General features: G+C 36.0%; 2 protein-coding genes across 2 annotated transcripts; one reads left to right on the top strand and one right to left on the bottom strand.

Moving 5' to 3' along the window:
- Window positions 1–630: 630 nt before the first annotated feature.
- On the bottom strand, window positions 631–19,024 carry NMBR (neuromedin B receptor). The gene is made up of 3 exons (XM_019425117.2): window positions 17,980–19,024; window positions 5,011–5,359; window positions 631–1,961 (listed from the first exon to the last, which is right to left on the bottom strand). Exons 1-3 carry the CDS (start codon window positions 18,399–18,401, stop codon window positions 1,560–1,562), a joined length of 1,173 nt encoding a protein of 390 aa, XP_019280662.1. The 5' UTR covers window positions 18,402–19,024; the 3' UTR covers window positions 631–1,559.
- A 4,377-nt stretch (window positions 19,025–23,401) lies between these two features.
- LOC128777764 (translationally-controlled tumor protein-like) lies at window positions 23,402–23,665 on the top strand. The gene has a single exon (XM_053905299.1). The coding sequence runs from the start codon at window positions 23,402–23,404 to the stop codon at window positions 23,663–23,665; it is 264 nt and encodes an 87-aa protein (XP_053761274.1).
- Window positions 23,666–23,951: the final 286 nt, after the last annotated feature.

The following is a 23,951-nucleotide window of genomic DNA, read 5'->3' as shown; positions in this document are numbered from 1 at the left end:
TTCTAATCTATAAAATAAAGATAATGACAGCACATATTTCAGAGATAATTCCATGAAGTGAAGAAAGCCTAAGATCGGAGCTCTGGCAATGTGTTTATGTGATCGGGTAAAATTTATAAAATTTACTAGTGTATTTCTTTAATAGACATATTCCTCAAATTGTGTAACTTTTCATACCCTACCAAATTTGATATTTCTCAGGGTTTATACTGAGTACTAAATTAGATATATAAAATAGGTAAAGCTTTAGGATTATGCCTAGAATAAGGAAAACACTTGATTCATGTTCATTACCATTATTATTATTATCATAGGTAATTTGCTTGTGTTTATTTTTCCCATTACTGCATACAATTATTTCACATCCTAAATAGTACAGCTTAAGGGTGTTTAAGAAAGAGCTCAGCTATGTAATATAATAAGAAAACACAAAATATTAAAAAATAAATCTGTAAGTACCTTTGGAAAAAAAAAAAGAAAGAAAGAGCTCAGCTAATTTGTAAAGAGAAAGAGTATATTAATAATTTATATTAGTATATATACTATTAATATACTTTATAATAACTAATAATTATAAAGCATATATATTAATTCAGATGTTAGATTTACTGATACAAATCTGAGAAAGGGTAGCTTTTAGAATTTAATCAAGACCATGCTTGCATTTTAGAGAAAACTTTAAGATGGTAAGTCAGAGGAAACTGTGGTACTATGCCAAATAAACTTGCTTAAATGAGATTTCACACACTTGTTAGGTGGCTATTGTAAGAGAAGACAAGTAAGTGACTGACCTCACCAGAATTACACTAATCTTCTCATATCTATACAGAAACATCGAAATGTTAAAGGACTTAGAAATGTATACACAAATGGCCATGCAATTTTCTGAATCATCGTTTTGGGACATATGATACCCGTTTTACATCCATAATGTAAAATCATATTCATATGATATCTATTTTACTATTCATAATCAAATGTCATCATACCTTTTAATCACATACCTAAAAGTTACAGACATAAGCTATCTCTATAAATTATGATTAATCACACAAAGAATCACAATAAATGTTATTGACTTGTAATTAAGCTCTACCTTTTGAATTTTCTATTTTATTTAAATAAAGGAGATATATACATGCAGTGGTTATGAATAAAATTCACCAGGGAAATATGATTCCTTTTTCAAATAATAGGAATTTGAATATTACCATCACTGAATCAAGTCAATATAGGAATACATTTCAAGATAAAACAAACTTAAGATAAATACAGTAGAGTTGGCTCTAACAACAGCTTAAATCCTGAAGCAATATTGATTTATACACAAATAGAGCTTCATTTGACTGACTTTTAGTGTGAGATATATATTTTTCAAGGCAAAATCCTGTTCAGAGAAGAATGCTAGCTGTGTTTGTCTTGCCTTTTCTGAGTCAATCATGAAATCGCCTGATGAACCAGCTGAGCAATAGTAAGAATGAGAAAATTGTTTCTTTCTGCTCTGCTCCATAGAGATAGCAAGGTAAGTTCTTTCCAGGTAGTGAGTTGAATGGCTGAAATCACAGTGTCATTTCCTGCTTCATGCTGTTCCCATTTAGTAAAATAGAATTGGTCACCAAGTTCTTAGCATTGCTTTTCAGAGATGTCATACGCACTGCAGAAGAGCTGAGAAGGTAGCTCGTTGATCTCTCTTGATAGGACTTCCTCCCACAACACAGCTGGCTATTGAAATGCCTCCTGAAGCTTTCACTGAGTAGATAGAGAGCAAATGGATTGACACAAGAATTGCAAAAGCTCAGAACTCGGGCAACTAAGGTGACAATCATGTGGCCTAGAGATGAGTCAATCTCATTATAGTTGAAAGACCTATACATGTAGAGAATGTGATTTGGAAACCAGCAGAAGACAAAGCAACCCACAAAGACCAGCACAATTTTAGCCAGGCGTTTCCGTGTTTCCATCTGCAAATACAAGCAAACAGTCCCTTTGGTTAAAATGAAAATGGAACCATCGACATGAGAAACATTGTGCAAAAGAAGTGAAACTTGCCATAGCATGCAAATGCATCCCAAAATACAAAAACTATTTTCCTCAACAAAGTGATGATTTTAACAGATTGACAAAGCTTGTTTTGGTCACTATGCTCTTTCATTAAATATATTTAGCAATATGATTTTAAGCATATATGGAATTTAATAAACAAAACAGATGAACATACAGGAAAGGGAAAAAGAAGGAGGCAAACCATAAGAGACTCTTGATGACAGAAAATAAACTAAGGGTTAATGGAGGGAGGTGGGCAAGGGATGGGCTAAATGAGTGATGGGTATTAAGGAGGGCACTTGTGATGAGCACTGGGTGTCATATGTAAGTGACGAATCACTAACTTCTACTCCTGAAACCACTACTATACTATATGCTGACTAGAATTTAAATAAAAACTTGAAACTAACTAAATAAGTAAATAAAATAAAATTATTTGACAGCTTATGTGAGACCAGATGATAAATTACTAATAAATGGCTATGTCTTCAAGCTAAACTGTGACCTATATAAACTCTCTCTTTTTTTTAACTACTTTCCTGTTGCTAAAGTCTTATTGTGCTCACTTTAAACATTAATCATTTCTGTTTGTATTAAATCCACTGAATTAATGAACCACAAAATATATTCGGTATTAGATTTTGTTTAAATCAGGGTAATTGAAATAAAGCATGACTTTTTAAACCCTTATTAAACACACACACAAACACCCACACAGACACACAAACAAAACTTGAGATTTCAACTTCTGACTCACGTAAATCAAAACCATCTGACATAACTGTCAATCCTATAAGTATTAACTATGTTAGATTACCTTTAAAAATAAAAGTACATTTTCTTTCTTTTCATAAACTTTACATACTGTGTTCACTGTTTTATAGGAAACTCTTCAGGAATGTGATAAAGAGACAAAATTCAAATATTGGACATATATCTCTTCTAATTCAAAAATTATTTTCCAATATGTAGAGTTCAAGGTTTAGCTCGTATTTGTCTTACTTGTTTAAATATTTAAATACGGCAACATGAGTATGAAAACTTAGTTTATCAAAAGATATTGATAGGAGGCAAAATGATATATTCTGGGCTAAAACTACTGGTAGTCAACTAGAACATACCAAAACTGGAAAGGTTTACAATCCAAACATAACTGGTATTGGGGGGTAGTAGTGAGTGGTGACGGGGGCAACAAAGAAAGGTGCAGTAAAGAGGAGGAACGACAAATGCTGTGGTCCAGATGTATCCCAGCGGCATGAGTTAACCAACTTGACTGTAAGATAAATGTGAAATTTATATTACAAAGCAGTGTCCACACTAACAGGTGGAGTATGGGTGGAAGAATTTCATGCCAGTCTGTGTCTGGAGACACACAGGCAGGCCATCAGCACTGAGATTACTTCTCAGCAGATACCAAGCCCCGTTACCCAGCCAGGGTTTATAAGTCCCAATAGAAAACTCACAAAACACAAGGCAGAACTAAGGCCATTTAAAAAAATAAAATAAAAGTGGAGGTTGGAGGGTGGGAGGAACTCAATTTTAGAAAACAAAGCAAAAACTCATATACCCAAATTGAGATACAATTTGGATCATAGGGCAAAGGAAAAAGCGCAGTGAGTCTATGAACTGGATTTTTTGGCTACCATGAGGCTAGATATTTATTTTTACTTACCTATCTATGTATCTATTTATTTATTTATTTTAAAGTCTATTTATTTTGAGAGAGAGAGAACCAGCGGGGCAGGGGCAGAGAGAGAGAGGGGGAGAGAGGATCGAAAGTAGGCTCTGCCTTGACTGCAGGGAGCCCTATGCAGGGCTCACACTCACAAACTGTGAGATCAGGACCTGAGCTGAATTCGGACACTTAAGTGACTGAACCTCCCAGGCGCCCCACGATGCTACGTATTTAGATAATGAATGTATTAATTTATCTAACAACTCTTTTAATGATTGGTTGATTTTTTAGCTTTCAAAAAAGATGTGGATCTCTGATTCTGATGGTCATCAATAAATAGAGGTTACCTTCCATGCAAGAAACCCTTCCAGAATCTGCTGTTGCTGAAGTGTGCAAAGCCCCAGACTGTGCCTCCAACTACAGCCCAGCAAATTTTAATGATCCGCCATTCAACTTGCCTTTAACTTGGTGAAGGACACCCATCATATCCCTGTACCTACAGAGCCTTTTGGAAGAGGTTCTTCGCTAAAAATTGTGTACACAAATGCACAACTTGAAACTGTCCCACTAGAACAATATTTCCATCTCTTTGTGGATTCACACAACTGGTTTTACCTTAAGTTAGTATCTCGGAGTATTTTCTAAGGAAGAAAGACTACATAAGGTGCATACTGTAATTTTTAAATTAATATATAATTTTTATAGGAAAAGCTATAATGTTGAGTTAGAGAAAGTACAACTTCAGCATCAACCACCTCTTGATCACTCTCACCTTTGTTCTCTACCTGCTGTTCCTCACCTTTGTTCTCTACTTTCTGTTCCCAGAGCCCCATTCTGGCATCCTACCAAACCTCATCCCCAGATCCTAGGTCCTTTCCTGATGAATCCTTGTCCCAGACTTTCTGTCATCCTTAATGGGCTAATGGGAGAATAGACAATAATTAAATAAATTTATAGTTAATTTTCTGGTTTATTATGTTGTTTTTTGCATGAACATTTGCCGGTAAGGAAAAGCCTTCAAAGACATTAAATTTTAATAGCTGTAGGCCCAGATGGCAGATACGCTGGACCTCAGTGGGCTTTTACAAAGCTCTGACATGGCCACATACTGGAGATGCCCTCCCCTCCTCCTCCCACCCCAACATCTCTTCTAGTTCAGGCTAATGCTTGTGCCAGTGCCCTGGGATTCTGTTCTAACCATTCATGGTATTGAGAACCCATGCCATAGAACAGCAGACAGCAGTTATTGCATCTGACCCACACACCCCCACCCACACACCTAACAAGCTTACCTGTTTTTTGGTATGTTCATTGTATTCTCCAGGAAGATTATGTGCACTTTTAATTAAGGTCTTTGCAATATGATAATAATAAACGCTAATAATAGCAAGTGGTATGAGGAAATAGACCAAGAAGATGAGCACTGAATGAATCTTTGGATGTAATTCATCCGTCTGAGGGTAGGGTACACACGCCGTGAAGCTGCCATTTTCAACGCCCTCAATTCGCGTCACTTCCGAAAACACGGCTTCCGGAAGTGCCAGCAGCACGGAGACCACCCAGATCCCCACCACCTTGACGCAGGTCCACAGCAACGCCCGGGACGTCTGGATGTCCATGGGGTTGACGATGGCTCTGTACCTGGGAAGACAACATGACTCATATTACTCTCTTAGAAAGAAAAATGTAAAGGAGAAAGAGGAAGGAAGGGAAGGAAGGAAGGAAGGAAGGAAGGAAGGGAGGAAGGAGAGATCCTACTGGCTGAGAGAGAGGTGCTAAAACTCTGTTATTCCCTAGCTGTTTTGCAGTATATGGAATACTTAAAATCTCTGATGTCTGTCTACAAGACATTCCATAGCTTATTAGCACAGAAGACGGAGAAAGGAAAAGATTTTAAATTGTCATTCCCCAAATTCCATTAATTTGCTTACCTCTTTTGCAAGTATTTTTCTAAATCACACATAGTACAAGTATCATCAGTTATTGAATATTTTCATTTTTTTTTCATTTAAATCACTGCATTTTCAAAAAACTATCACCGCTATAATTGCAATAATAGACAGAAACCCTAAAATATAAAATGTCTACAAAATAATGTTACCAACTTCTATTTTGCTGCTCTTCACCTTCTGTGACTTAGTCTCCCACTTTTTTTCCCTAAGGGCATTAGTAAACCTTAAAGACTGGGATTTTCTCCATAATTCAATCATAAGAACTGAAAGAACTGAAGATGAAATAACATCCTGTCTTTGTAGCTGAAATTTATTTCCTGTTGACACCTCATGAAAGCCTCTCTCTTCCTATATAACACCATCATAATGGTAAAGGAACCACACTCCAGGACACAAGGGCTTAAAGAATATAAACAGCTAACTCAATCACACACTTTAGGGTAATCGTAATGCAAACAAACCAAAATTATATGTGAACATCAAGTTATTTATATTTTTCTGAAAGTAATTCAGGTTATAGGACACCTAGGAAGTTAACCTGACACAGTAAAAAATTATTTTAGTCAAACAAACCTGAGCCATTTTCTTAACTCTAATATCCTTTGGAAAAATCACTTAAGGTCTTTTTCTTCATCTGTAAGGTGGGGATAAAAACATTTTTCTCAAAGTTTTGTGATAAAAAAAAAAAAAAAATGGAGAGACTACCTATTACTGTGCCTGCCAATTAGCAGATACTAACCATGCCATGACTCTATACCTTCTCCTTATTTACAGTTGATTTAGAATGCTGTTCTAAAAATTCAGAATACTTCAAGCAACAGAACAAGCAGATAAGGTCTGAGGTTCTGTAAAGATGTTTCCCATTGCCCGGAAGAGAGAAACAGCTCCTGGCCTCAATACCTCTCTGAGGGGAGCCTCTCTTTCTTCTTCCTGATTTGCATCAAGCATCATTCCCAGACCCTCAATCAGAGAAAGACAGTTTGCATTTTGATCTAGAGAGTCTACCCCTGTATACCAGGACACATATAAAACTTAAAGTAGAGCAACAGCAAAGGGCCTCAACCCCAAATTAAATAAAGTAGCGAACATACTGCATTTGTTTCACCTAGACTTTGCACGTGGCAGAAAAAAGTAGGCATGTGTTTCCCACCACCCCCCCACTTCTGCTTAATTACATGTTCAGAAGAAAGTAAAAGTCGAATTACAATCGGTAACTAGAATTAGCTGTTTTTTTCTGTTTCTTTTTAATGTTTATTAGCTTAATACATTCAAAGAGGTGGGGTTTTTTGTTTGTTTTGTTTTGTTTTTAATCAGAGAACACTAAGAGCCTGTAAAGAATAAGAAAAGCAGGACCTGATTTCATTTCAGGTCCTGCTCCTGAGTTGAACCAAATTTCATATCATTACCTCCACATGTCTAAGAAATGTCCTTCTGCCACTATCTCCTGAATTAAATATTGTAGACATTTGCTCTTGACATCCTATTACGGAAGTTGAAGATTTTCTCTCTTATATACTTCTATCTCTCCCATTACCAACTTCCTAATTCAGTAAATTATATTAAATGTTTATAAAATAGTCACTAGATTGCTATTATGACCAACCAAATATCTCTTACTGTAGAATTAAGTAATATATTGTTTTCTTTCCTAAACATGTCTTCGATTTACCTACAGTTGCTACTTGATCTTTTTTTTGCATAATTTTCCCTGTACCTGAATTTACTTCTTTCTGTTTTTTTACCATCTTGCTTTATAATTGGAGTCTCAGTACTTGAGTCTAATTCCTCCTTCACTTTATCAAGCTCATCTCCACCTTCTTATTGGTTTTACTTTCTAAGATGCTTTATTAGCCTTAGCGTCCATTCTTATAATTTTTTTTTATTTCCACCATTAGATTTTTAAATGTGTTTTTCAGTTTTATTTTGAGAGACAGAATATCCCAATCAGGCTCCACATTTAGTGTGGAGTCCAATGGTGGGCTCGACAACCCTGGATCATGACCTGAGCTGAAACTAAGAGTCAGATGATCAACTGACTGAGCCACCCAGTCAGTGGTCCCTCTGCTATCATATATTTAATTTCTAGAAGTTCTTGTTTTGCAAGTGAATAGATAATTAGAAGAAACCGTTCCCTTTATGGATTCAAGTAACTATATTTTAGTACCAATATACATTATTTTCACTTGTGGATTCATTTTTTTTCTTTTTTCATGTTCAGATATCTCTCTTTGCCCTTTTTTTTGGCATTAATTACAATGATGTTATTGGAATTCATGGAAATATAATTAAATCAGATTTTTAAACAAACCAAAAATGAACCAATACACTTAAAGATATTTATTTGGTGGTGTGTTTGCTTAGCTTCTTTATGCTGGAATTTCTCCTCAAAAGTTAGGTATCTACTACCTCCCAATTCCTATTTAAGATCAAAGTGCCAAAAAGCCGATCACAAATTCTTTTGTACGTAGAGGAGATGGAGAAAGAGCAGGGAAGTTTTGGGGGTGATGGTTACCAAAAATTAATCAATTAACTAGCCTTCCTTGTTATGTTGTCAGAAAACTCAAAGAATATTCTGAACTTTCCTTTGTGGACTAAAAAGGAGGAAAACATCACTCCCCTATTCCCATTCCCACCTTATCTCTGAGCACATAAACAGAAAGCATGTTGGGGAAACTGCAAAGAGGAATGGAAGTTATACCTCCTTCATTGTAATAACATTGCCAATAACATGCTGCTAACATTGTAATAACAGAGCTGTAGCAACAGCTCTTGGATTCTTGGTTTAGGGGAAGTAAGAAACCTAGTGGGAGTGTAAGGAAGGGATAGAGAAGGCCTTTTCGACAGGTACAGTTCTTAGCCATGTCCTGCAGGAAAGGGAAATAAACTTTGGATCTTCTTCTAAATGATATACATTTGCTAGAAAGGGGAGTACTGACAATTCTATAAAGCTGGAAATTATAGTTTAAAGCAACAGATTAGTGAAGCATCAATATTAGTCCTTAACCATGGTTTATAATTGTCAGAGAAGAAGGTTTACACCAGTGTTTCATGTGCATCTTTGAAAGGATAAAAGGTAAAACAATACAGAGCAAATATGGACATGTTTAATCATCCTTTATTTAAAAATTTATGAAAATATAGGAATGAGGGGGTGTCTGGGTGGCTCAGTCGGTTAAGCGTCTGACTCTTGGTTTTGGCTCAGGTCATGGTCTCACATTTTGTGGATCTGAGTCCCACATTGGATTCTGCACTGACAGTGCGGAGCCTGCTTGGGATTCTCTCTTTCTCTCTCTCTGCCCCTCCCCCCCTCAAAATAAATAAATAAACATTTAAAAAATATAGGAATGAAACAGTCCGTCAGTACGAAAACCATCTCATTAAATTTAGTAGCATAATACATATGTGTGAAAAGTTATGTTTGTTTTCTTTTAGATAGTCTTAGAAAGGTATCCCTAATTGAAAACTTAAAAAATAATGAATCAAAAGGGATTAAAGAAAACATAATCACCATTCATGTATTAAATATCAATAAATACGTATGCTTCTTCATTAATTTCTGTTTTGAATCTTGCACTTACCATATCTGTATATAGTCTAAATTTAATGTAAGGGATAATGAAATGTCATTGTATTAAAATACATATAATGAAAATTAGATCAATTTTAGCTCATATAAAGTCATCTCAATTTCTCAAAATCTCCTTCTACACATTTCTGCACACATACTAGTTAGACTATCCATAATCTTTTTTTTTTTTTTTTTTTGCTTGTCATTCCTTCATTTATAAGAGGCCAGCAAAGAGTTTAAATGTGAACATTCTGACCAAGGAGAGAAAGATATCACAGAAGCAAGAGAAAGAGGAAATTTCAAAAAGAAATGTAGACCTCTGTGTCAAATGCTCCTTAAAAATAAAAAAAAACCAAAAACCTCCTTTGAAACTGGAGTCTATGTCTTACTCATTGTTGTATCTAAAGTGCATAACAATGACTGACCCATAGTCATTTCTCAGTAAATGTTGAACTAATAGGGAAATGTGGTCCAAGCAGCAAGGAGATTGCTTATTAAGACAGTTTTGGTAGAGTGGGATGGTCATCGGGTATTAGGTTGAGATGAAAATGATGTCAGGGATGGAGACAAAGTCTAGTGATGCCCAAGCTGGATCAATATTCAGAACCACCTAGAGAGCTGAAGAAAGATAGAGTCTTAGGTTTCTCTCCAGACTTACACATTCTCTAAGATATAGAATGTGAGGCTCTACATTTTACTAAGATTTTCAAATGGTTCTGAATATAAACCAGGTTCAGAAACCACTTTTCAAGGAGATTGACTGTGGCAGTAAGCATCTTTATGCAAGACCCCTGTGAGCTTGTCTGGTGCAAAGGACATATGTTCAGCAGTAGAGTTTCCGGAATCCAGCAAAAGTTCAGCGTTAAGAACTAGATGCCTGCCCTTTATAATACGTCACATCATGTTTTAAAAAGTATTTATAGCTCACAGCAGTAAAATTTATTCTGAATAAAATTACTAAATTTATTATTTAAAATATCTATTCATGATCATAGAACAGAATGTCTAAAATGATAATCTTTTAAAAATAATGTAGTAAGTGGGATGTCACCTTGGAAAAAATGAAAAAATACTGGATTCAATTACAGAGGGCTCAGTAATTCCATTTGACACAAAGGGATCTACCCTCTGGCCAAATCACTTTGTTCTTAACCCACTAAAGTGTGTGACTTAAATGACACATGAAAGTCTCATGAGAAGGGGAATGACAATGACAAGTCATGTTGATGAAGGCAATAGGTTGGAACTAGCCAGTCTATGATTAAAGGAATTGGGGAAGGGCTATAGAAGGTAGAGAGATCACCTTCATTAATTTTACAATAGACTCATTTTTCACCCCACTTTACTGCCTATTATCTAATAATTAACTGCATATGTGAATAAATATTGTTTTGAATTAATGGGTCACTTGTCATCCTGACACATAGATGACATAGCAGAAGTAGTTACACAGCAACCTACTGTTTATATTAATTATGTTAATTATGTTCATGTTAATTATGTAATTTGATAAAATAATCCTGTGTAGTAAAATTGATTGGTGTACCCATTTTACAGAAAAGCTCATTGAGACTATGGGATTAAGTGATGTTGAAATAACCACAGAGCCAGTAGGCAGATGACTTAGAATTCACACAAGACTATCTTGTGACTTCAGATTCTATATTTTTTCAGCTATGGCACATCACAGAGAATGCAACTGAAGAACTAAATTCTTTACCTCGTCTACCCATTTTCTCTTAAAATGTGATTCTTTTCCAAAAATTAACTTAAATTAAATCACAATTATTAAAATTTCATTTTCAAAATATTCTTCTCAAATTTCCACAAATGATAAAAGTAAAGAAGCTCTACATTGAAAGTTGAAAAAATATTCTTGTTTGTTTATTTTAGAGAGAAAAAGAGTGAGCAAGCACATTCACACACTCAAGTAAGTTGGAGGGGCAGGGAGAGGAGCAGAAAGGGAAGAGAGAATCTTAAGCTCAGGTCCATCTGATGGAGATGTGGGGCTCCATCTCATGACTGTGAGATGACCCGAGCCAAAATCAAGAGTGGGACGCTCAACCGACTGAGCCACCCAGGAATCCCTTGAAAAAAATATTCTTAATGAAAATCTGCAGAAGAAAAAAATCAAAACTTAATTGCACATATATTAATGAAGATAAGGACTTGGGATAAATAAATGTTTAATGTTTATTCTTGTTCCCCTTGAAGATCCATGAATAACTAGAAATAGAAAATACTGCCCGGCACATCAATAAATCAGTGGCTTTCACAAAGATGGGCTATGAGCCTAATAGCATTGAATATTTTGTATCAATAATTAAAACAATAAGTTAAAAGACAGTTCATTAAGCTTGAACCTAGCAATATTAAGCTCGGTCATCACTTTGGAGCTTGGACTGAAACTGAAAATAACTTTGGTCATACAGAAACTAATAAGAATACAGGCATAAAAACAACAAACAATTAAAAAGGGAAATGTAATGAAGACGTGTATCTTTTTGTATAGAAAAATAAACAAATAAACTTTCCAAATACCAAAGTTGTCAGTATATTTGGTATGTGGGTGGGTTCTCCATAGAGCTTACAATAATCTACTGGTTAGATAAATATTATCTAAAACCTACATACTATTTCACAAGTAAAAGTAATAATGGAAAGTAAATACACAAATATAGCATATAACTATCTCGTACTGAATATTTGATCAACACCTTCTAAAAGAGAATCATCTACAACCCATATCAGCATCAACTTTTCTAGAAATGCACTAAGTAAAAGTAAGGACTAACTAAAAAACTTTAAGTAAGAACTTATTGAATGGAATATTACACAGCCATAAAGAATGAGATCATGCTATTTGTGACAACATGGATGGACATAGAAGGTATTATACTAAATGAAATAAGACATATGAGAAAGACAAATAAATACCATATGATTTCATGCATGTGTGGATTCTAAAAAACAAAACAAATGAATAAAAAAAAAAAAACAATCAGATCTACAAATACAAAGAATGAGCTGATGGGTGCCAGAGGGAAGAGGGGTGGGAGATGAGCAAAATGGATAAGGAGAGTGGGAGATAGAGGCTTCCAGTTATGCAATGAATGTCACGGGAATAAAAAGAACAGCATAGGGAATATAGTCAACGGTATTGTAATAGCATTGCCCAGTGACAGATGATAGCTACACTCGTGGTAAGGATAACATAACGTATAGAGAAGCTGACTCACTATGTGCTACACCTGAAACTAATATAACATTGTTTGCCAACTATACTCAAATTTTAATTTTGTTTTTTTAAAAAAAGAGCTTGTTGAGAATGAAAAAATAAAAATGCAATTAAAACTATTAAAGACCTTGGAGATCGGTCAGTCCTCCTGAGGAATCAGCAACCAAAGGACCAATGTAAATCCTTATGTTTGTTCTTTAAACACACAAACAGGAAGTGTACTGGTGGGACAGCTAACAATAGGGAAAGTGTTGAACTTCACTGACTTCCTGGCTCCACTGGAGCGGATGGCCCCCTATTTAAATGCACCACCGCAGGCAAAAGACTGACAAGGTACACCGCAGAGAGTGTTTCCACTGAGAAGTGGACCAAATAGAATCAGCGTAAGTGACTGAAAGACTTGTTGCAATGTGGAGGACAGTGATAGAGCCCCAGAGACAGAACTCACCGTTCAGCTGCCTCACCAATATAGTGTCTCTTCTCCTCTTTGGGCCTTTCTCCACTCAATACTCAGGGAGGGAAATAATAGGATCCTACCTACAGTCCCTTGGCTCTACAGTTGAAGACATTATTCTTATTTTGCAAATGAGGAAAATACTGCCTTATGAGCATGTGTTTTGCACTATTTTATCGTCTCCAACTAGAACAGTGGAACCTAACAGACACAGGATTAGCACCCACATGTCCGGGGCATCCCTCCTTAGTTATAGTGTGTCCCAAAAGTTTCAGACCAAGGTGCATGAATAATGTTCAAAAACTATAAAGTAGTACACAAGTTATGGCAATAGTATGAATATTGTGAGAATTACACAGCCTCTCCAATGTCTCAGATTCCTTCTAAAGAGAAGGAGAAAGGACATAAGCTAGAAGCATTTGAGACTAATGAATAAAAGATATCTGAGTTATTGGAGTCAAAGATAGCAACTTTTATTTAGCAAAAAAAAACATATAAATTCAGATTAAAAACTGATAAATTAAGTGCAGATTTCAATTTATCCTGTTTTATGACTACATAAAAATAACAGCTGAGCACTTCTTATGAAAAATTATCCTTTTTGCATTGGCAGCTAGAAAGTTCACAAACACGTGACTCACATTTGTGACGGTATAGCTCACCTTATAGTCTTCAACTTTTATTTTTCCTCTCCCTGGATTTCCTCCCTTTTTTATATCTGTTGTGTGTTGTTTGTATCTTTGTTTTTAAGCTCTCTTAAATTCTTTTTGGAACAAGTTGAAAATAAAAAAAGTCCTTGCTCTGGTAAAATGGGTTATCTGTAGGGTGAGTGTGGAGTATTCTCTTAGGTAGGTATGGCCAATCTGAACTCCCCAGAAGAGTTTAGAAACACACTCTAAGTGCTAATCTCAGCACCAAGAAGTAAGGGCTTCTCAGCTTACTATCCAGGGCTCCAGACCAAAGAAGAAAACATCTCCAGTGGGGCCAGCTGGTTAATCAGTACCTGAGCTTCACTCAGGAGTTTTGGTGAAAACCCAGAAAACAGATTATGGCATTCCCTCCCATCACTGGACTAAGACTCATAAAAATGCTTCTGAAGGCCTTGGGACTGTTAGATCCACGGTGTACATTTGATCTGTTTCAATATTTTAACAAATAATTATACCGAAGAGAATATCTGTTTGCATTGTTGTAATATCCAAATAATGTTAATGATTCAAGGTTCATCATACCTAACAGAACTAGCTTAGTTATGGAATTAAATCTGAGTATCCTAACTTGCAACTAAAAGCTTGAAATCATTAATATGTTAACACTTTAGTTAGATTTGGCAAAAAATTATGTTTGCATTCAATCCAACATTGGCTATTCAATACCAGAAAAACAACATAATCTGATACATTAAATTAATATTAATTGCATTTTTATTATTTTATAGGTTTTTAATATTTAATTTAAAAATGCATTTTAGGGGCGCCTGGGTGGCTCAGTTGGTTGAGTGGCCGACTTCGGCTCAGGTCATGATTTCATGGTCCGTGAGTTCAAGACCCACGTCGGGCTCTGTGCTGACAGCTCAGAGACTGGAGCCTGTTTCGGATTCTGTGTCTCCCTCTCTCTGACCCTCCCCCATTCATGCTCTGTCTCTCTCTGTCTCTCTCTGTCTCAAAAATAAATAAACATTAAAAAAATTTTTTTAAATAAAAAATAAAAATGCATTTTAATTAACAGTTGTATTTAAAAAATAAGAAGAATTGATGCCTAGTTTTACATTGGTAAATACATAAAATTATTAAGTTTATAGTTCAGCCCTAGGAATCTGGGAAATTTTTCCTCTAAAGGAAAGAGGAGAACTCATTCTCAAAAGTTATTTGCATTTTAATTAGGGGTTTTTAGAAGCCAAATGGTCTTCAGGAATCAAAGAAATTATATCCTAAGTTTGGAAATGAAGCCACTGTAATAGATAGTGAAGGAGATACCTGTAAGCCAACCACAAACAAAGTATGTTTATGGGATCCCACCTGCTCAGTATCCCAGCGTGTGTGTGTGTGTGTGTGTGTGTATGAAAAACTGTTAAAAACATAATACCACAGAGAATATGCACATGCCTTTAATCAGCTATTTCATGTGAGCAAGCAAACAAGTACATTTTCAAAATATAAAAAAAATCATCAAGATAAAAGTAGAAAATAAACTAAAATCACCAGACTCACCAACTCGGATCGGGCCCTGTCTCTCCTCCTCCACTGGGGTTATGAAATGCCCCTGAGGCACATCTACAGTGGACATAAAAGATCTTTCCTACGGATGTACCCGTTGAAACTTCTCAAAAAAGCTTGGCAATTCAAGGAATAATAATCTCAAGAACCAAAAGTGTCACCCGCCCAACACTTTGGTCATATCGAACAAGGTGATTTAAGCCCAAGGTTGATTCATAAATATTATACTTCTTATTTCAGTCTCTGCTCTCCGGTGATGCTGTCATTGATGCTCTATAACACTGAAGTCCGCTTCACATTGGGATGTGCTTTCTGAAATAGAATGATCTTCCTGTTTCTTTTTCTACATTACAGTGATTTTACTTCTATACTCTATTTTCTTAAGGAAAGACATTGAAGCCATCTAGTGAAGATAGGATATTTGGTTTAATGAACAATTGAATTTGTTGCTTAAAAAGTTTTCCTATTGCCACTACCACTGCTTAATTTTGAATTTTTATGATATTATTTCCTTTTGTTGAATCTAATGAATCAGCTTTCAAAATCATTGTTCCTTTTGTACTCTTGGGTGCTTTGCTTTAGATTGAATTTTTCAGTCTATTTACCATTAAATAGGAAAAATCATTAATAATTTCTTAGGCTCAGAAAAGTAATACTGTGGCTTAATGATAAAGAGTATGGACTTTGAATTGAGCTCAAATGTTGGCTCCATCACTGTGAGATCGTGAAAATGTTGCTTAATTTCAAGGCTTAGATTTCTTCACTTTAAAACAGTAATAATAATAATGCCTGCTTCATAGTATTGCGAGGGTAATAAACTCACACACAGAAAAGCACAGTGCTAAGTACAATTAGTCCTCTACTTGTTTCCAAATTCACAGGAAATCCAAACATTTGGTGAGATAAAATGGGAGGAGATTAAATACTTACCAACACTTGATCACTATGTTCTGGGAGAAAAATAGAAATGTAGACAATATATAGCAGAACGTTTCCAAACCACTTTAATTGACTATTGGAATGTATTGGGTAATTTCATCACCAGTGATTCCAGTTCCTTAATTTATATTTCCAAAACACACAACGTAGAATGTGGACGAAGCAGAAGAGGCGACCCACCTTTCTTTATCCTTATTATTAAAGTATCCACGCTGCATTTACAAAGTACATGATATATATAACAAAGCAAAAAGGTCAGTAAATACATGAGTAATAGCATGTTCTCAGACCTTGGTCAGAGCCAGCCAATTTACCTGTGGGTCTCCATGACAATAGATTGAGAAAAATGGCATAAAAAAAACTCTAGCCCTGGATCTTGCTGCTAGCAGAAATCAAAGCACAATGATAGTAACTTTAACTATTGTATTCATAGCTATTCAATATGTTTTATTCTAATTATTAAGTAGTATTCTTTTAACTTTCTAATTAAAATGGGTCCTATAAAGAGGGGCAGCTAAACTAAAAAGTCATATTTTAATTACAGGGTTCAAAAAACTGTATAAAAGGTAACAGAAATAGTGTCGTCTTAGCAAAATGAGGTACATATAATTTACCCAAAGGCACCCATTTTTATAGGAATGTGGTTTTAGAAAGAATATGACACAAACTAAAAAGTCAATAATATTTGGTTTAAAAAGACAGAAGCTCTCAACTCGCCAGTGATTGTTGTCTTTCCTTCAACAAAGATTAACTCTTCAATGTCAGAGTGATGGAAGGGTATTAATGCAAATACCGGGACACTTAGATGGAGTCATTTTCCACTCATAACATGTAAATTGAAGAACAGGAGTGCATCCACCACCTTAATCATCCAAGTTCAATTGTTTATCTAAATAGCTTAAGTCAACCCCCCATCCCGAAGAGAATTAAACCAGGGCTCCATGCACAGTTGCCTAATAGGACATTTTGTCCGCACCCCCATGCAGACATTTCTCCTGCTTAAATGCGGGAAAGCATGATGATAGAGAGACTGAGGGAGAGGCATGGTCCAGCAGTCAGCAGTCCTGGATTCTCCAGCCTGCCCTGCCAACGGGATTCACTTTCCCTGGGCCTCAATATCTTACCTTAACACCTAAAAATGACATGGTTGAACTTAGTTGGTCTGCAAGGTAAAATACTAGACATGTCTCACCTTTAAAATACGTGAAAAGCAGGTTTGATATCAAATTTGTATTTTTACACCACCATTTTAAGATACTAAAATTCAGTACCTACCTGTTTGCAGGGGAGGGGGATCACTTAACTTGAGGCATTAAAGCAAGAATGTGTAGTCAACTGTCTGAAGAGCATTTACTATTGTAGTTGTTTGACTTGGAATAAATAACAGAATTTGGTTAATAAGTATAAATGATGTTTCCCCATATTTGAAAAAAAAAAAACCTCAACATCAAACACTTTCCTAATATTAAGTTAGACATTCTTACCTATTGACTGAACAAGGAAAGTGCACTTGTAAGATTTTAGCACACAGGGAAAGCTCCTACGTGATAGGTGCCCTGTTGCCCAATTATTCTATAGCTTTTCTATGAAATAGTAAAGATTTTCAGAGTGTGTGCAGGGGAGGAAGGAGACTAGGCTATGCAATTTTAGAACTACTTTCAAACTAATACAATGTTAATTATTTTTAAATTTAGGAATATTGTTCTTATATATTTTTTCAAGCTTCACAACTCAGGCCGTTTTTAACTCCTTTTACTCCAGTTCCCAGATACACTCTCTCCCTCTCTCCCTGCCCACCTGCGGGCTTTCCTTTCTCCCTCCCCCCCCCCCCCCACCAGGGGCACCCCTGACCCTCTGCGCCGCTTTTCCAGGCCACCACTACCTGCGCCCTTACCTGTCGGCGCTGAGGGCGGTGAGAGTGAACACGGAAACCCCCACCGAGGTGAGCTGGATGACCGGGATCAGTTTGCAGCCCACCTTCCCGAACATCCACTCGTCAAAGAAGTAGCGCGAGGCATCCACCGGGACGCAGGTGAGCAGCAGCATCAAGTCCCCGGCGGCCAGGTTAGAGATGAAGATGTTGGGGGCGCTCCTCATGGCGCTGTTGCTCATGAAGATCTTCACCAGCATGATGTTGCCTAGCAAGCCCACCGCGATGATGAGCAGGTAGAGGGACGGGATCGCACAGCGGATCGCGAACTTGGCGCTCGTCCCGTCGGCGGCGGCCAGCAAGTCCCCCTCGGAAACCCCGGGAACGAAGCCGCTCTGATTCGCTCCTGCGGTCTGGGAGAGGTTGTAGAGAGACTTGGGGGGCATGTTCTTTCCAGGACAGTCCGCTGGGTTTTCATGCGCCCAGGTGCCCTGAAAAGTGCAACACCCACTTGGCCTTAATCAGTTTCCCTCTCACGGGGACAAGTTTACCGTCTGGGGAGAGCGAGTCACGCTGCCGCGTCCCGAAGAGGATCGGGCTTTGGGGAGAGGTCTGCCCACGCTTCGGGGCTTCACTTCTGGAAGGGGCACATGGCTTCCGCTGGCTCCGAATTAAAAAAAAAAAAAAAAAAAAAAGCAGAGCAATTGCGTCTTCGTTCCAGTCTTCAACGGTTTGTTCCCTTTCACAGAGGAACCAGTCCTTTTGTGAACAAAGATTTTTTTCCCTCCGGAATTAAAAAAAGTACCTGCCGGACAGTTCGCGGGGAGGGGAAGAAGTCACCTTGTCCTTGCCCAGCGATCCGCAGGTGAAACCCTGGGGGCGGTAGGCACTTTGCTCTTTGCACAGTTTTGCTCTTGTTTCTGCTGTGCCTGCCGTAATGTGCGGAATTGGAGGGGATCTGAGTCCTCTCTCGCTCACTCTGCGCCCCTACATAGTTACATCCTTACCCGCCTCCAAGCGGGAGGAGCCCCAATTTGCAATCCTCAGGATTCAGGGGCTGAGCTGTCAAGGCCTTGGCACTGTAACACTGAATTTAGGAAAGAGAATGAGTGACAAAGGACGGAATAAATGAACGGAATTCCGCAACCCCCCCCCCCCCCACACACACACACACTCTCTCTTCTTTTCTGATCCATTTTTCTCACCCCAAAGATGGAGACTCTTTCCAACAGCTGCGTATTAGTTTTAAACATATTTATTGAAATATAGCATGCATAAAGTACACAGTTCTTAAATGTACAGCTTAATGTAATCACCATTCAGAACCTACAATCTAGCTGCTATCTCTTGAAATAACCACTATTTATTCTGCCTTTTATCATCTAAGATTAGTTTGCTGCTTTTGAGCATCCTATAAATGGAACCATAAAGTGTTTAATCTTGTGTCCAGTTTCTTTCAGTTAACATTGCATCTGTGAGACCCACTCATGATTTTGTTTGTAGCATTTTTTTCATTGTTGCATAGTATTCCAGTATAAATATACCCACTGTATTTATCCCTTCTAATGAAGACATTTGTATTCTCTATAGTTTTAACTGATTTGGACAATGTTTCCATAAATACTCTTTGCCTGTCTTCTGGTGCATATTTGAATCCACGTGTAGATTTCTACATGTAGATGTCACAATGATTGAATATGTTCAACTTTAGCAGAGATGGGAAATTTTCCAAAGTGAATTCTGCTTTTTTTTTTCCTTCTGGAAACTTGCTGGACGATATCTATTAAGGCTGAACATACATGTGCCTATGATTGGGCAAGGATTCCCCTAAATACATACTTGATATATATGTAATACACTATTTTTTAGTTTCAGGTGTACAATAGAATGATTTAACAATTCCATATGTTAGTCAGTGCTCATCCTAATAAGTGTACTCTTTAATCCCCATCACTGACAACGTTGCTTTAAATAGGGTGTTCCTAAAATCAAAATGACTTTCCAAATTCACACTATCTGAGTTTAATGTAATCTTCTCAGAAGTGGCACAGTTCTGAAGTGAGCCAAATAACACTCTTCATTAGGAAAAACATTAGGCAGGTTCTTGGTAATTAAAGAAGAAAATTATGTGATAAAAAGAAAATTAGTCAAGAACTACCTACAATGATGTAGCCAGAAGCTAATGAAATGTGCCAACCCATTTCTAAAATGTACACATTTTTTTTCAGATGTTTCTGATCAAGAACAGCATTTAATTATCGTAGTTCCATTAGACAAGTTAAACATTTGCACTGTAATGAATTGTATGTTTTTTAACTCGATTACAAGTCTTTACTACACTCTTCTTGGATTTCATTACTTGAAATAATTTGTTATTAGGTTAAGTTTGGCTAAATAAAATAACTTTGGATATATGTATATAAATCACAATTTTTATAAGTCACTTTTATATATCATATATCAAGGCCATTCATATTACTTATTTCATGTCTCTAGGAATTTTATCTTCAAAGTTATTTAAATTTTGTCTTTTAACATCCAACCTTATCATGTGAAGTAAATTAACTACTAAAGCAATCTTCTACATTATGAAATCTCTCACTTTCAACCTGCAACTATCCCATTTTAACCTATTTTATATGAAAATATATTATACTCTAAATTGCTCTATGAATATCTGTATTCTCCTCTAATTGTGTCTGTATGATGCTAAGCATTCAGATGAAAAAAATGTGTAGTCTAAAAATTGGATTAATAAATATCTAATTGCCTGATATTGTAGAAATGAGGCATCTTGATCACTAAATTTTTGCACTTTAAGTGAGTCCATATGTATTAACTCAAAATCTTAGGTTCATGGGATTGGAGAGTATAATGAATGACTTAATAATGATAGCCTTACTGATATTTTACTAAAATGTTATGAAGTTATTATTTGGATATATCACCAACTTATATTTAGGTGTAGGGGTATTGTCTCTTTTGTATAGAATCAATACACCTCAGAAAGACATCTACCAAAGGGACATTTTTTTAAATTATAGTCAGTGCTTTATACATCACATTAGGTTCCTTAGAGTCATATCTAATTTAATGTTTGTAAGTGTTCTGTGAGGTACATATTTGAGTCTTAATTTAACATATGAGACAATCAAAACCCATAAAGATAAGATAACTTGCTTAATTTTCTAAAAACTTTGGTAAAACAGTATTTTGACGTTTATTATATATGCCTTCAAAGTCTACTGTATCTCTTTGTACCAAGAGAATAAAATTGCATGAAAAAATGTGATTTCTATATAACTGAAGGACACATTTTAACTGAAGTATTCAATGTTTATAAAATATATATTATACATTTCATTTCCCTGAACTGAACAAAATCTATTCAGAAGTATATGTAAACATTCCTTGTTGTTTAAAATTCATGCAAATAAGCTGTAAACCACAACCAAAAAAAGAAAGAAAGAAGTCAATGAAAACTAAGCTAATAATGATACAGAGGCTACAACAAGTAGGTAAGGATATTAAAAATGTAACCAAAACCTTACACCATGTGTTTGAGAAGGGAGAAGAAAACATTAGCATTAACAGAGAAATGACTATAAAAAGACATATACCAAATTTCCACAGGGGAAAAAAACAATGTCTGTGATGGGAAATATTACAGGATTAACAGCAGACCAAACACTGCAGAAGAAAAGATTGGTGAACCTGAAATATACTAATAGAAGCTACCCAAAATAAAATACCGACCTAAAAAAAAAAAAAAAAAAACTGAACAAAAATGAACAGAGTATCAACACACTGTGGGAAACATTTAGTGGCCTAACCTTTCTGTAAGTAGGTCCCTGAAGGACAGGAGAGAAAGATTTCAAATAATGGCCCCATATTTTTCCAAATTTGATGAAAGCAAATCCCAGGCAGAAGAAAGATGAAGAAAATTCTACTAAGAAGAAAAACTGGAAGCTTTCCCACCAAGATTAGGAACAAGGAAAAGATATCCTCTTTCACCACTTTTATTACACATTGTACTGAAAGTCCTAGCAATGTGATAGGACAAGAAAAGGAAATGAAAGTTACACTGATTAGGAAGGAGGAAATAAAACTGTCATTATTCAAAAATGGCACGATCATTTATGTAGAAAATCAAAAAAAAAAAAAAAAACCAAAAATCTGCAACTAATAAATGATTAGTCGCAAGGTTGCAGGGTATAAGGTTAATATACAAAAATCGACTGCTTTTTTATATACCAGCAATGAATAAGTAGAATTTGAAATTAAAAATGCAATACCATTTACACTAGCACCCCAAAAATAAAATACTTGCACAAATCTGACAAAATATATGTAAGATCTATATGAAGAAAACCATAAAACCTTGGTAAAAGAAATCTTACGAATAAAGGAATAAATAAATGGAGAGATAATCCTTGTTCATGGATAGGAAGACTCAATATTTTTAAGATGTCACTTCTTCCATCCTTGATTACAATGCAATGTCAATCAAAATCTTAAGTTAATTTGTGGATATTGACAAAATGAATCTAAAGTCTATATGGTAAAGCAAGAGACCCAGATTATTCAACATAATATTGAAACAGAACAAAGTCAGAGAACTTACACTACCTGACTTGAAGACTTACTATCGAGCTACAATGACCAAGACAATGTGGCATTGGCAAAAGAATAAACAAGTAAATCAATAGGACAGAATAGAGAGCACAGAATAGACTCACGTAAACATAATCAACTAATCTCTGACAAAGAAGCAAAGATAATATTTTGGATAATACATAATACTATGGAGCAAAGATTGTCTTTCAGCAAATGGTATTGGAACGATTGAACATACACATGCAAAAAAAAAAAAAAAAAAAAGAATCAAGACACAGACCTTATACCCTACACAAAATTAACCATCAACCTAAGTGTAAAACATAAAACAATAAAACTCCTAGAAGATAACATAGGAGAAAACCTAAATGACCTTGAGCATGGCAACAATTTTTTAGATACATAAAAGAAAGAATTTGTAAGCTTGACTAAATTTGTGAGTCAAAATTACATACTTCTGTACTGCAAAACTGCTGTCAAGAAAATGAGAAGACAAATCACAAAGTGGGAAAAAGAAATATTTCTAAATCATATAGCTGGTAAATGTTATTCAAAAATACAAACACTTAATACTCAACAATAAAGAACGAAAAAACTCAATATTAAATAGGTAAAAGAATCTGGACAGCTTACCAAAGAACATGTACAGATGGCAAATAAGTAAATGAAAAGATGCTCAACATAATTAGGGAATTACAAATTAATAAACAGTGAGCTTTTCCACCCATTTCCCCCTCCTCCAGTATGCCCGTCTGATTGCATCCCACTTACTTCCAGCTCTGGGCTCATGCTAAGCTAGCACCACCATTGACTCTCTGCAGCCATTGTCATGATCATCTGCTGGGACCTCATCAACCATGAGGTCTGTAAGACAGAGAGTAAGACTGATGACTCACTCATTAGTGGAAATGCTTTCACTGGAGGCCCTGAGGACAAAGGTACTGGAAGCATGCTAATTGCTGATGTTGATATTGTCATGAACTATCACTTGCAAGAAACCAGAATCACAACAGAAAGCTACGAGAAGCACATCAAAGATTATATAAAATCAATCAAAGGCAAACTTGAAGAACAGAGACCAAGAAAGAGTTAAACTGTTTATGACAGGGGCTGTAGAACAAATCAAGCACATCCTTGCTAATTTCAAAAACTACCAATTCTCTACTTATGACAACATAAATCCAGATGACATGGTTGTTCTGCTGGATTACCATGAGGATGGTGTGGCCCCATATATGATTTTCTATAAGGACGGTTCACATGTGACAAAATGGTAACATAATTGGCTGCTACTTTGGATGTTACTGCCCGTTGCCATAATTGGCTGCTGCTTTTCATCCACACAATGCCAGAACTTAGACAAAGGGAACGTTAGCATC

This window comes from Panthera pardus, unplaced genomic scaffold (assembly GCF_024362965.1).
Source record: "Panthera pardus isolate Hobbes unplaced genomic scaffold, ASM2436296v1 HiC_scaffold_17, whole genome shotgun sequence".
NCBI lineage: Eukaryota > Metazoa > Chordata > Mammalia > Carnivora > Felidae > Panthera > Panthera pardus.
This window is presented reverse-complemented; position numbering and strand designations above follow the sequence as displayed.